General features: G+C 40.0%; 1 protein-coding gene across 1 annotated transcript in view; it reads left to right on the top strand.

Moving 5' to 3' along the window:
• ZMYND12 (zinc finger, MYND-type containing 12) overlaps nt 1–13,119 on the top strand; it is a 90,657-nt gene that overhangs the window by 43,899 nt on the left and 33,639 nt on the right. Inside the window, exons 2-3 of the mRNA XM_006886603.1 lie at nt 257–398; nt 4,278–4,449. Of these exons, the coding sequence (XP_006886665.1) occupies nt 257–398; nt 4,278–4,449 (314 nt within the window). The remainder of the gene's footprint in view (nt 1–256; nt 399–4,277; nt 4,450–13,119) is intronic.

The raw sequence follows: 13,119 nt of genomic DNA, 5'->3' as shown, positions 1-13,119 counted from the left end.
GCAGTGTGGTTGGCGCAGGATAGAGCAGGGTTTAGAGCTGTTGTGCATAGGGTCGCTATGAGTCGGAAACGACTCGATGGCACATAACAACAACATCAAAGAAAGATTTGCATTTCAGAAATGGATTTGGCCTCCAGCCTGGTTTGCTTGGGACTTAGTTCTCTGATGTCTAGAGCTAAGCAACCATTAGCTGAATATGGTGGAGAGGCTCTTAGGTCAAGGAAGAAGGTAATGAAGTTCATGTCTTTATTGTCAGTGGTGTCGTACATCAAAGAGCAGACTGGGCCAGCATCCATGAGAAGATATGCCAGCTCCTGATTCCGCTTCGCACTCCCATGCCCTTCTACAATTCAGAGGAAGAACGACAGCATGGCCGGCAACAGTTGCAGCAGCGGCAGGTGCGCCCTATAGGACAATCAGGGTTAGCACGGTGGAGCAGACCACAACAAGGGTTGCACTGTGTTGAAATGCCTTTATGTCCCCAGTACCATTTGCAGGGTGTTCTCCACATGGGATCTGGCCACATTCTAGCAAAACCAAAGAGACCACTGCTGTGGAGTCAATTCTAACTCATGGTGACCTTCCAGTAACTTTCTGAGGCTGGAAAACGTTTTTGGTTTTTTTAAATTTGAGTGGAAGTTTGCAAATCGTGTTGGAAAACTCCTTAAATTATTCAAACATATTGTATTATAACATTAATTATAATGTCTAATGAACTCCTTATTGACCTTTTCTTCATTAAATAGATATATATTTTTTATTACCCCCTCCCTCTCTTTCCATCCCAGCTGACCTTTCTTGGAACTGGGGGGAACTCTGGGTAAACCTTTCCTTAGCTTTTTATAAGGTTTTATACCTTTGTTATGCTTTTGTGACTGATTTATGCCACCCAGCACACTTTGTTCTAGATAATCCAAATTGCGCAGCGTTTCATGCGTTCTTTACTGTGATGCATAACACTCCATTGTGTGAACATACCATAGTGCATTCATCTATTCATGGACACTTGAGTTGTTTTTAACTCTTTGCTATTGTAAAAAAAAGTTGAAATAAACATAGATATGCACATATCAGTTCATATGGTATTGTTGTTGTGTACCATAGAGTTGGAACTGACCCATGGTTGATCCTCCAGTAGGTTTTCAGAGGCAGTTAATTCACTCGGGAGGAGATTGCTCATCCCTCTCCCCTGGAGCAGCTTGTGGCCTTGAACCATGTGCCTTCAGGACTGCAGCATAGTTTCTTGCCACTAGGCCACCAGAGACAACAGTTCATATAACAGCTCTAATTTTTTGTTTTGTTTTAATTTAAAAAAATATATTTATATCTTGGGAGCAGGAGTGGCATCCACTTCTTAGACAACATGCCTCTGGAAACTGACACACTAGACCTTTGAGAAATGATGGTATTTATAGAAAGGCTTCTGGTCTTTTGTTCATAGGGTTGACATCTCGACAGCAATCAATAACAACCATATCTATCTATCTATCTATCTAGTAATGGGATTGCTGTATCAATTGGTATTTCTATTTCCAGCTTTCTAAGGAGGTTTGACTATAAAAATTAGTGAGCACTAAGGAATAACTATTTCATAAAACACTATATAACATGAAAGAGACTAGAGGTTATTATGCTGAGTGAAATAACTCTGTCACATAAGGACAAATACTGTATAAAACCACTTTTTTGGAAATAGCAAAATAAATGAGCAAGATATATACATACATATACTCAAATGAGGAATCAGAAATGGAAAAAGGATACAGAAGAAGGCGAAAGGGGGAAAATCACTAGGTTAGCAGAGGTTATTGGGTAGACAGGTATGTGTGAAGGAATAGGGAAGATTCCATGAGGACTTGAAGAGGAGGGGTGAAAATAGGCATAGAGCAATAGTAAGCAATTACATAACATACAATGTATATGAATTATTGTATAAAACACTATATATTACTGAAAGCAAGCCAATAAATTTTTTTTTAATTAGAAGAGATTGCCCATCTTCCACAGAGTAACTGTTAGAGTCAAACCTTTTGTTTAGCGAACTACCTCATAACACATTACACCATAAGTACTCTTTGACTACATAATTGTTGTTGTAGATAACAGTTGAGTCAAGTATGACTCATAGTGGCCCCATGAACAAGACATCTGAACCCTGTGCTGTCCTGTGCCAGCTTCACCATCTCTGCCACACTTGAACCCATTGTTGCAGTCACTCTGTCAATCCCATCTCATTGAAAGTCTTCCTCTTTTTGACTGACTCTCCATCTTTCCAACCATATCTCTTTCCACAAAATAACTTCTATAACGTGCCCAAAGTATGTGAAACAATTCTTCACCATCCTTGCCACAAAGGAGCAGTCTGGCTGAAATTTCTCCAAGACATATGCATTTTTCTTTTGGCAGTCACTGGATGGATATTCAGTACTCTTTTCCAACACCACAAAAAAACTCAAAGACATCAGTTCTTCTGTCTTCTTTATCTATTGTCCATCTCTCAGATGCATAGTACTGCATGTTGATATTGCATCAAAAACACAATGAAATCGCTAATAATTTCAACCTTTTATTTATCTGCCATGATGTTGCCTATCAGCCCGGTGGTGAGGATTTTAATTTTCTTGTGTATAATCTTAATGAATATAATACATATTGAAGGCTGTAGTTTTTTTATCTTTTGCATCAAGCATCTCAAGTCCTTCTCACTTTCAGCAATCAAGGTTGTGTCATCTGCATTATACATGTTGCTGACAAGTCTTCCTTTGATGCCACATTCTTCACAGAGTACAGCTTCTCAAATTATTTGCTCAGTATGCAGATTGAACAGTTATGGAGAAAGAATACACCCCTGTCACACATCTTTCTTGATTTTAAACCATACAGTGCCTCCTTGCTCTATTCCTCTCAATGTTAGCCATTGTTTGTTCTGATCTACACGAGCAAATGCCTTTGCATAGTCAATAAAACACAAACAGACCTTCTTCCCGTATTCTTTTCTTTCAGCCAAGATCCATTTGACACCAGAAATTATATTGCTGGTGCCATGGCGCCTCTTATAAACCTCACTTGAATTTCTGGCAATTCTTTGTCAGAATACTTTTCTAATCATTTTTTTTTTGATCTTTCATGATACTTCTCAATAAAATGTCCATAATCTCTTGAATGGCCATATAGGAGGTAAAAATACTATATAAATACACAAGTGAATAAATAAAATTAGGAAAATTAACCCCTGTTACTATGGAATTAATAGCATCTAAATTACTCCAAAAAAGTTAGCCCTTTCTAAATCTCTGAACACCATATATTCATCAATTTTGGTATTGATAGTGTTCCTAGAACAATAGAGAGTGAAAGTTACATCTGTCCTTACCAAAACCAGATAATTAACGAAGGGGACAAAATTAGAAGTTTCTTCTAAAATTTGCTGAAATAAAGAAGCAAGATTTTAGATAGTCATGAGACATGACAATTTTGTTAAACTAGAGCTTTGTTAGGCATATGATGAATTCCTGATAACACAGAGGTTAAAACACTCAGCTGCAAGCCAAAAGATCAGGGGTTCAAATCCACCAACTACTGCACAGAAGAGAGATGTGTAGTTTGCTTTACTGAAGATTTACAGCCTTGGAAACCTTGTGGGGTAGTTCTCCTTTGGCTTATGGGTCACTGAATCAGAATCTGCTCAACTGAAATGGTTTAATTTTTATTCATCTAATATTATTGAAAATTTACATATGCTAAGCACTGAATTATGATAAAAACACATATTTTCCTGAGCTTTGAGTAGCTCTTCGTTTGTCTTTTGATGTCATCATGTATTTTGAGTCAAATCTCTCTTGAAAGAAGGGCAGCCATAACGCTCCTTAGAAAGAAGATTGTAAGACTTCATCTCACATACTTGGCATTAGGGGAGGCCAGTCCCTAGAGAAAGATGTGCTTGGAAAAGTATTGGGTTAGTGAGAGAATGGAAGGCCCTTATCAACATGGATTGAGAGATGGATTGACAGAGTGGCTGTAACAACGGACATACATACATACATAGCCCATTGAGGTCGAGAGGGTGACAGTTTTGTTATATTGTGCACAGGGCTGCTATGAGTCAGACGACTTGATGGAACCTAATAACAATAAGCTCTTGGGTCACATGTTTCTCTGAATACAAAGCCTGCAACCCCTTCATTAGGTGCTGGTCTTGTACACAGGTCCACGTGCAATCTTGGACTTTGATTTTTGAGATTGTCTCATATGGTCTATTATTTCTTTTTCTTCTGCAGAAGTATTTGATTGAATTCTGCTACACTGTAGCCCAGAAATATCTCTTTGAAGGAAAGCATGAAGAAGCTGTTCCAGCAGCACTGCATTCTCTTCGCTTCCGTATGAATGTGCATGGCCTCAGCTCAGTGGAGCTTGTGCCCGCTTACCTGCTGTTATCAGAGGCTAGTCTTGGTAAGTGAGACTGACATAGACCCCTGGAACCCTTCAGAAGTGCTGTATATTGATTGGTTCACATCAGTAGCCAGAGGCTAGCCTTGATACTGATAAAACTCTATGTGGGAATGTTGTTGTTGTTGTTGTTATTGTTGTTGATTGCCTTGGAGTTGATCATGACTCATTGCCACCCTATGAACAAAAGGCCTGACACCCCTCTACAACTATCCACATTTATCAAGGTTCATTGAGTTTCCAGAGGCATGTTACTTAGGAAGGGATGGGCCTAAGGTAACTGATAGAAAAGTCATTCTCAAAAATAGTAACACCATACTTACCTGGCAGAGGAGATACCATAATCAAGCAGGTGGCTTTCTCAAGGTGAGACACATTCATTGCACTCCAGGTCTGCTGACCTCTGTGACTTTCCCAAATGAGGAATACTCGACTGCATAATTTGTGTTAGTGGGGTAATAAGTACATGCTATCCCCTGATTTAAAAAAAAATAGTAACACCACAATTATATTAATGATATTATCTATTAGTTTTACATTCTGTTGGATCACTTCTTTTTCTGAAATGTGAACAAATATGTATCTCTTCCAGTCAATTGGCCCAGCAATGATCTTCTAAATTCTTTACATAGACTAGTGAGCATGTCCAGAGCTGCATCTGAAGCACATCAACTAATAGTCCATTAATTCAGTGTGGGGTGTTTTTTTGTGTGTGTGTGGTTTGTTGGGTTTTTTTACCATTGTCTTCAGTGCAGCTTTGTCTTATTTGTTAGCCAAAATATGACTTTAATTTCATCCCACCTGAATTTCAGAATCATCTGAGGTTTGAGGCCTTGAACACTAATAAGTAAAGACCAGATGAGTTGTGGGAGGATGTCAAATGTATCATCCAGGAAGAGTGCAAACGGTTATTACAAAGACAGAAGAAGAAGAAAAGACAAAAATGGATATCAGAACAAACTCTGAAGATTGCACTGGAGCGTAGAGAAGCCAAAGCACAAGGAAGAATTCAAGATACTAAAGAGCTGAACAGAAGATTCCAAAAGGAGCTGAACAGAAGATTCCAAAAGGCAGCACTGAATGACAAAGCAAAATATTACAATGAAATGTGCAAGGAGCTAGAGTCGGAAAATCAAAAGGGCCGAACTCGTTCAACATTTTTTAAGCTCAAGGAACTGAAGAACAAATTCAAACCTGGAGTTGCTATAATCAAGGATGCTTTAGGCAGAATGTTAAATGATCCAGGGAGTATTAAAAGAAGATGGAAGGGATATACTGAGTCATTTTATCGAAAGGAATTGGCAGACACAGAAGAATTTAATGAAATAATATTTAAGCAAGAGCCTATGGTGATGAAGGAAAAAGTTCAACCTGCTTTGAAGGAAATAACAAAAATAAGGCCCCAGGAATAGACGATATACCAATTGACATATTTCAGCTAACAGATGCTGCCATGGATGTGCTCACCAAGTTGTGCCAAGAATCTGGAGAACAACCACTTGGCCAACTGACTGGAAGAGATCTATATTTGTTCCCATTCCAAAGAAGGGTGACCCAACAGAGTGTGGAAACTACAGAACAATATCATTGATTTCACATGCAATCAAGATTCTACTGAAGATTATCCAAAAACAACTGGAACAGCACATCAGCAGAGAACTGCCAAAAGTCCAGGCTGGGTTTAGAAGGGGTCGTGGTACTAGGGATATTGTAGCTGATGTTAGATGGATCTTAGCCGAAAGCAGGGAATACCAGAAGAATGTCTAGCTGTGTTTCATTGATTATGCAAAGGCGTTTGACTGTGTGGATCATAACAGACTGTGGCTGACTCTGAGAAGAATGGGAATCCCAGAACATTTAATCGTGCTAATGCGAAATCTATACTGGGACCAAGAGGCAGTCAGAACAGAGCAGGGTAACACTGCATGGTTCAAAATTGGAAGGGTGTACGCCAGGGATGTGTCCTGTCTCCATACCTTTTCAACCTGTGTGCAGAGCAGATTATCCGAGAGGCTGGGCTCTATGAGAAGTGTGGCATCAGGATTGGTGGAAGATCTATTAACAATCTGTGTTATGCAGATGACACAACCCGGCTTGCTGAAACTGAGGAGGACCTCATGCACTTGCTGCAGAGGGTCAAGGACCGCAGCCTTCAGCATGGACTGAGGCTCAATGTCAAGAAGACAAAGATTCTCACCACTGGACCAATTGGCAGCATCAGGATGGATGGTGAAGAGATTGAGATTGTTCACACCTTTAGTTTGCTCGGCTCCACAGTCAACACTCTTGGCACCAGCAGTCAGGAAATCAAAAGACGTGCTGCAATGGGAAAGTCTGTGGTTAGGGACCTCTCTAAAGTACTCAAGAGCAACGGTGTCTCTCTGGAGACTAAGGTGCGCCTGATACAGGCCATGGTCTTTGCAATCACTTATTATGCATCAGAGAGTTGGACAATGACTAGGGAGGATAGAAGGAGAATTGATGTCTTTGAGCTGTGGTGCTGGAGAAGAGTATTGAATGTACCATGGACTGCCAAGAAAACAAAGAGATTCATCCTGGAGAGGGTTAAACCAGGCTACTCTTGGAGCAAGGATTCTGGGGCTTCGTCAGACACACTTAGAACATGTAAGGAGGGACAGGTCCTTGGAGAGGGACATCATGCTTGAGAGGGTGGAGGGACGGCTCAGGAGGGGAAGACCCTTAATGAGGTGAATTGATTCAGTGACTGGGGTAATCAGGATGGGTGTGTCAGAGGCAATGCGACTGACACAAGGTAGAGCAGGGTTTAGGGCTGTTGTACATAGGGTTGCTATGAGTCACAAACGACTCGACCGCACATAACAACAACTTAAGTACTATTGGTTCTTGACTATATGCTATTTTGTGAAATAGTTGAGTATTGAGTCTTTGTGGTACAATGACTCTGTATTTCTCTAATCTTCTTTTGATGCTCTCTGCTTTAGTATTTTTCTGGTCATTCTCCTCACTCCTCTTGCCCTTCACCTAACTGATTCCTTTCCATCCTTCAAATCTTAGTTCAGGTGTGACTATCATCTTGACCAGAAGCCATTGGCAAGCCCTCTGAATAGTTAGATTTGTTTTGTTTTCTTGTGTGGGGTGTGTTTTCATTTTCTGTTTTAAAAATATGTTCAGAAATCTCTTCCTATTTTCTGAGCACTTACTATAGAAATGGTTATACATTTATTGATGAGTTAATATCTCTTTCTCTTTCACTAGACTATAATTCCTAGAATAACTGAGGTTGTGTCTTTTTTCCTTGTCGTAGCGTTCAGCACAGTGTTTAGTGCAAAAAAAGAGTTCTCAGCAAATGCTCTCGTAGCACCTGACATCTAGTGGCCATTTGTTGAATATGAATCACAGGATTTCCTTAAGGATTAAATGAATTCGAGTATGATGAACATAAAATGTTTTGTAGCTGGAATGTGCTGCATAAATGGAAGGTTTTTGTTGATTTAAATCTTTGTCAACCTTTCTGAATGTCTAAATAAATCACATCCTGTATTGCCTATGATTATCTTCCATCTCTCAGTAGAGATTCTCAATAGAAGGGGAAAAATAACAGATGTTCAACCTTTATTAAATGTAAAACAATAGAGTTTTTAATAAACTATGAAGGCATTTTCAGTAACATGCCAAATATATCTTTCCCAGCTGTTGTCATAGCTTTGGAAAGTGGAGGAGCTAGTTTCAAATTCCAAAACTCTTCACTGGTTGGGTGACCCAACACATCAAACTCTTTCTTGCCTATGTTGTTCCTTCTACTTGGAATACTCTTTTGTCCTCTTGCTTGGCTGGCTGTTTCTTAACCCTCAAGTGTTTAGTTAAATGTCACTTTCTCAAGGAAATGTCTCTTACTCATCCAATCAGACCAAGTCTTTCTCTTCTCCTCTTTTTTCTTAATTACTGTATTCTATTCATTTCCTTCATAACACTTTGTCCTAACTATCAAGTGCTGGTATAACAGAAATACTACAAGTGGATGGCTTTATCAAACAGAAATTTATTTTCTTAGTGTTTAAAAGTCTATTGTTTGTTAATGTGGTGTCAAATAGCCTATAACTAATAGAGACCCTATGCCTGGAAGCCTGCCCTGTCCTGAGCCAGTCTTACTGACTCTGATACACCTACTCCCTTTGTCCTAGTTACTGTATCAACCCAAATCATCCCTGGTCTTCCTCTCCTACGCTGTCCCTCCACCCTTCTGAGCATGTGGTCCTTCTCCAAGAATTGGTCTTTCCTGGCCACATGCCCAAAGTACGTGAGACAGAGCTTCAAAATCCTAGCCTCCTTCTTCTCCATGTGTCTGTTTGCCATTCTAATATCTTCCTCTGTGAAAAGTCTTTCAATGTCTTTTGCCCATTTTGTAACTGGATTCTCAGTCTTTTTCTTGTGGAGGCCCACGAGTATTTTGTAAATTTTTGTTATAAGACTCTTGTCTGAGATAGTATTACCAAATGTTTGTTCCGAATTTGTAGGTTTTCTTTTCACCCTGTTGGAAAAAGTTTTTGATACACACATGGATTTAATTTTTAGAAGGTCCCATGCATCAATTTTATCCTCTTCAGATTGTGCATTTCTGGTTGTAGTTGGTAGTCTCTTTATACCTTGGGCTAGTGCTTCTAAACGTGATCCCAGTTTGTCTCTCATGAACATTATGGTTTGGGGCTTTACTCCCAGGTCTTTGATTCACCTTGCATTGATTTATGTGATTGGTGTGAGATGTGGATCCGGTTTCAGCTTTCTTCAGGTGAAATTAATCCAAATCACTGCTCCGAATCACTGGCAATAAGAGAGATACAAATCAAAACCATTTCACTTCAGTAACAGTGGCAAAGTTTAGCAGGGCAGCAAGTAATAAATGTTGGAGAGGATGTGGCAAAATGGTACAATCATTCTGGAAGGCTGAACATAGAAATTCCATATGTCCCAGCTTTTCCACTACTTGAAATATACCCTGAGAAATTAAAACTGAGGCTCAAATAGAGATTTGTACACCAGTGTTTGTAGCAACATTTTCACCAACACGGAACATGGAAACAGCACAAATGTTCAACCACAAACGAATGGATTGAGAAATTATTGTACATTCACTTAATGGAATACTATGCAGCATACAGGAACAATGATTTTGTAAATTCTTACCTAACTTAGGAGGGACTGGAGAGCATTATGCTGAGTGTACTAACTCAGTCCCACAAGGATCCAAAAGGGATGGAAGAGGGTGGAAGCAGAGGGATGATGATGTGAAGGGGGAGGGGAGGATTAATCATGGGGTTGTACAATTTGATGGGTGGAGGAGTGAGGAAAATTGAAAGAATTTGTGTTGAAAACAACATATTTGGATTTTGTAAATAATCTAGTTGTTGTTGTTATGTGCCGTCGAGTCGCTTGTGACTCATAGCGACCCTATGTACAACAGCCCTAAACTCTTCTCTGTCCTGTGACAATTGCACTGTCTCTGATACACCCATCCCGATTACTCCAGTCACTGAATCAATCCATCTCATAGAGGACCTTCCCCTCCTGAACTGTCCTTCCACCCTACCAAGCATGATGTCCTTCTTCAGTGACTGTTCCCTCCTGGCCACGTGCTCAAAATATGAGAGATGGAGTTTCAAAATTCTCACTTCCAAGAGCAGCCTAATTTCACCCTCTCCAGGATGAATCTGTTTGTTTTCCTAGCAGTTCATGGTACCTTCAATACTCTTCTCCAGCACCACAGCTCAAAGGCATTGCCCAACTCTCTGATGCATAACAAGTGGTAGCAAAGACCATGGCCTGTACCAGATGCACCTTAGTCTCCAGAGAGACACCATTGCTCTTCAGTACTTTGGAGAGGTACCTAACAGCAGACTTTCCCATGGCAATGTGCCTTTTAATTTCCTGGCTACTGGTGCTAAGAGTGTTGACTGTGGAGCCAAGCAAACTAAAGGTGTGAACAATCTCAATCTCTTCACCATCCATCCTGATGCTGCCAATTGGTCCAGTGGTGAGAATCTTTGTCTTCTTGACATTGAGCCTCAATCCATATTGGAGGCTGCAGTCCTTGACCCTCTGCTGCAAGCACTTCAGGTCCTCCTCATGTTTCAGCAAGCAGGGTTGTGTCATCTGCATAAGGCAGATTGTTGATAGATCTTCCACCAATCTTAACCCCACATTTCTCCTCATAGAGCCCAGCCTCCTGGATAATCTGTTCTGCATACAGTTTGAAAAGATATGGAGACAGGACACATCCCTGGCATACGCCCTTCCCAATTTTGAACCGTGCAGTGTTATCCTGCTCGGTTCTGACGACTGCCTCTTGGTCCAAGTATAGGTTTCACATTAGCACTATCAACTGTTCTGGGATTCCCATTCTTCTCAGAGTCAGCCACAGTTTGTTATCATCCACACGGTCAAACACCTTTGCATAATCAATGAAACACAGATAGACATTCTTCTGGTATTCCCTGCTTTCAGCTAAGATCCATCTAACATTAGCTACAATATTCCTAGTACCACAATCCCTTCTAAACCCAGCCTGGACTTCTGGCAGTTCTCTGCTGATGTGCTGTTCCAGTAGAAAATAAAATTTAAAAAAATCAAGAAGAAACCTGGTTTCACCCTCTCCAAGACAAACCGATTTGTTTTCTTGACAGTCCATGGTATGTTCAAGACTCTAGCACCACAACTCAAAGGCATTGATTCATCTTCTATCCTCTATAGACATTATCCAGCTCTCTGATACATAGCTAATAATTGTGAAGACCATGGACTGGATCAGGCGCACCTTACTCTCTAGACTGACATTGTTGCTTCTCAGTACTCTGGAAAGGTCCCTGCCAGCAGATTTATCAAATGCAATTCATTTTTTATTTTCTGACTGCTGGTGTCAAAAGTGTTGATTAAGAGTCTAGAAGCCTGAATTCGGGACACCAGCTCTACGGGGAGGCTTTTTTACCCTTCTGTCTGATCTGGTGCATGACCTTAACTCTTCAAGTTTCTGTTTCCTAGTTTGTTAGAGATATCCATTTGTCTTAGCGTCTATTTCCCCCTTACTTCTGCTTGGAAATTCTGCTTCTTTTTTGTTTTTAAGAGATTGATTCAAGATATATCTTATACTAATTCTGATTTTTTGTATTACAACAAATTATAGCTAACATTGAAAAGAATGGGGATCCCAGAGCACTTAACTGTGCGCATGCAAAATCTATACCTAAGACTAAGAAGCTGTCAGGTGAACAGAGCAAGGGAACACGATATGGTTTAAAATCAAGAAAGAGGTACATCAAAGCAATATCCTTTCTCCATGGCTATTCCATATATACAATGAACAAATCATTTGAGAAGCCAGACTTTCTGAAAAAGAATGTAGAATAGGATTGGAGGAAGACTCATCAATAACCTGCATTATGTAGATGACATAATCTTGCTTGCTGAAAGTAAAGGAGACTCGAAGCACTTGCTATAGAAGATCAAGAACTACCACCTTCAATATGTATTAAATCTCAACATAAAGAAAACAAACGTTCTCATTATTGGGTCAATAGGCAACATGACAGAGCAGAAAGTGAAGTTGTCAATGGTTTAATCTTGCTGGGATCTACAATCAATACCCTTGACACCAGCAGTCAAGAAGTCAAAGGACGAATAGCACTTATAAAATTTGCTATCAGGGACATCCTTAGACTACTAAAAAGTAATGATAAAAAAAAAGTGCCATGATGTCAGTTTAAAGACTAAGGTGCACTAATCCAAGCCAGGGTCTTCTCAATTGCTTACTATGCATCTGAAAATTGGACAATCACTAAGGATGACAGGAAGATTAATGTCTTTGAGTTGTGGTATTGGAGAAGAGGAGTGGATATTCCATGTACTGCCAAAAGAATTAATAAGTCTGTCCTGGAGAAATTGAAACAACGGTGATACTTGGAGAAGCATACTTTGGACATGTACATCATGCTTGGAAAATTGGAGCATCAGCATAAGAGAAGCAGATCCTCAAAAATGGGTTTGACACAGTGACTATAGCAATGGATCCAAGGGTGTTGGAGATGATGAGGATGTCCCAGTACAGGGCAATTTTCAGAGCAGTTGTTCGTAGAGTTGAAATAGTTAAAAAAAAAAAAAGAATTGCAGAGGGCTTTGGGCACTTAAAAACAACATTCTTCCATCATTAACATAACAAAACCAACCCATTTCCTAATAGGATTATAACCACAGGCAGAAAGAATAAAATTTATAATATATACCAAAGAAAGGTGACCCAACTGAGTGTGGAAACTACAGAACAGTGTCATTGATTTCACATGCAAGCAAGATTCTGCTGAAGATCATCCAAAAACGATTAGAACAGCACATCAGCAGAGAACTGCCGGAAGTCCAGGCTGGGTTTAGAAGGGGTCGTGGTACTAGGGATATTGTTGCTGATGTTAGATGGGTCTTGGCTGAAAGCAGAGAATACCAGAAGAATGTCTATCTGTGTTTCATTGATTATGCAAAGGCATTTGACTGTGTGGATGATAACAAACTGTGGCTGACTCTGAGAAGAGTGGGAATCCCAGAACATTTAATTGTACTAATACAAAACCTATACTTGGACCAAGAGGCAGTAGTCAGAACAGAGCAGGGTAACACTCCATGGTTCAAAATTGGGAAGGGTGTACGCCAGGG

The sequence above is a fragment of the Elephantulus edwardii genome, unplaced genomic scaffold, assembly GCF_000299155.1.
Source record: "Elephantulus edwardii isolate Elephantulus edwardi_28Jun2011 unplaced genomic scaffold, EleEdw1.0 scaffold00049, whole genome shotgun sequence".
NCBI classification, from domain to species: Eukaryota; Metazoa; Chordata; class Mammalia; order Macroscelidea; family Macroscelididae; genus Elephantulus; species Elephantulus edwardii.
Note: the sequence above shows the minus strand (reverse complement) of the source record. Positions and strands in the feature narration are given on the sequence as shown.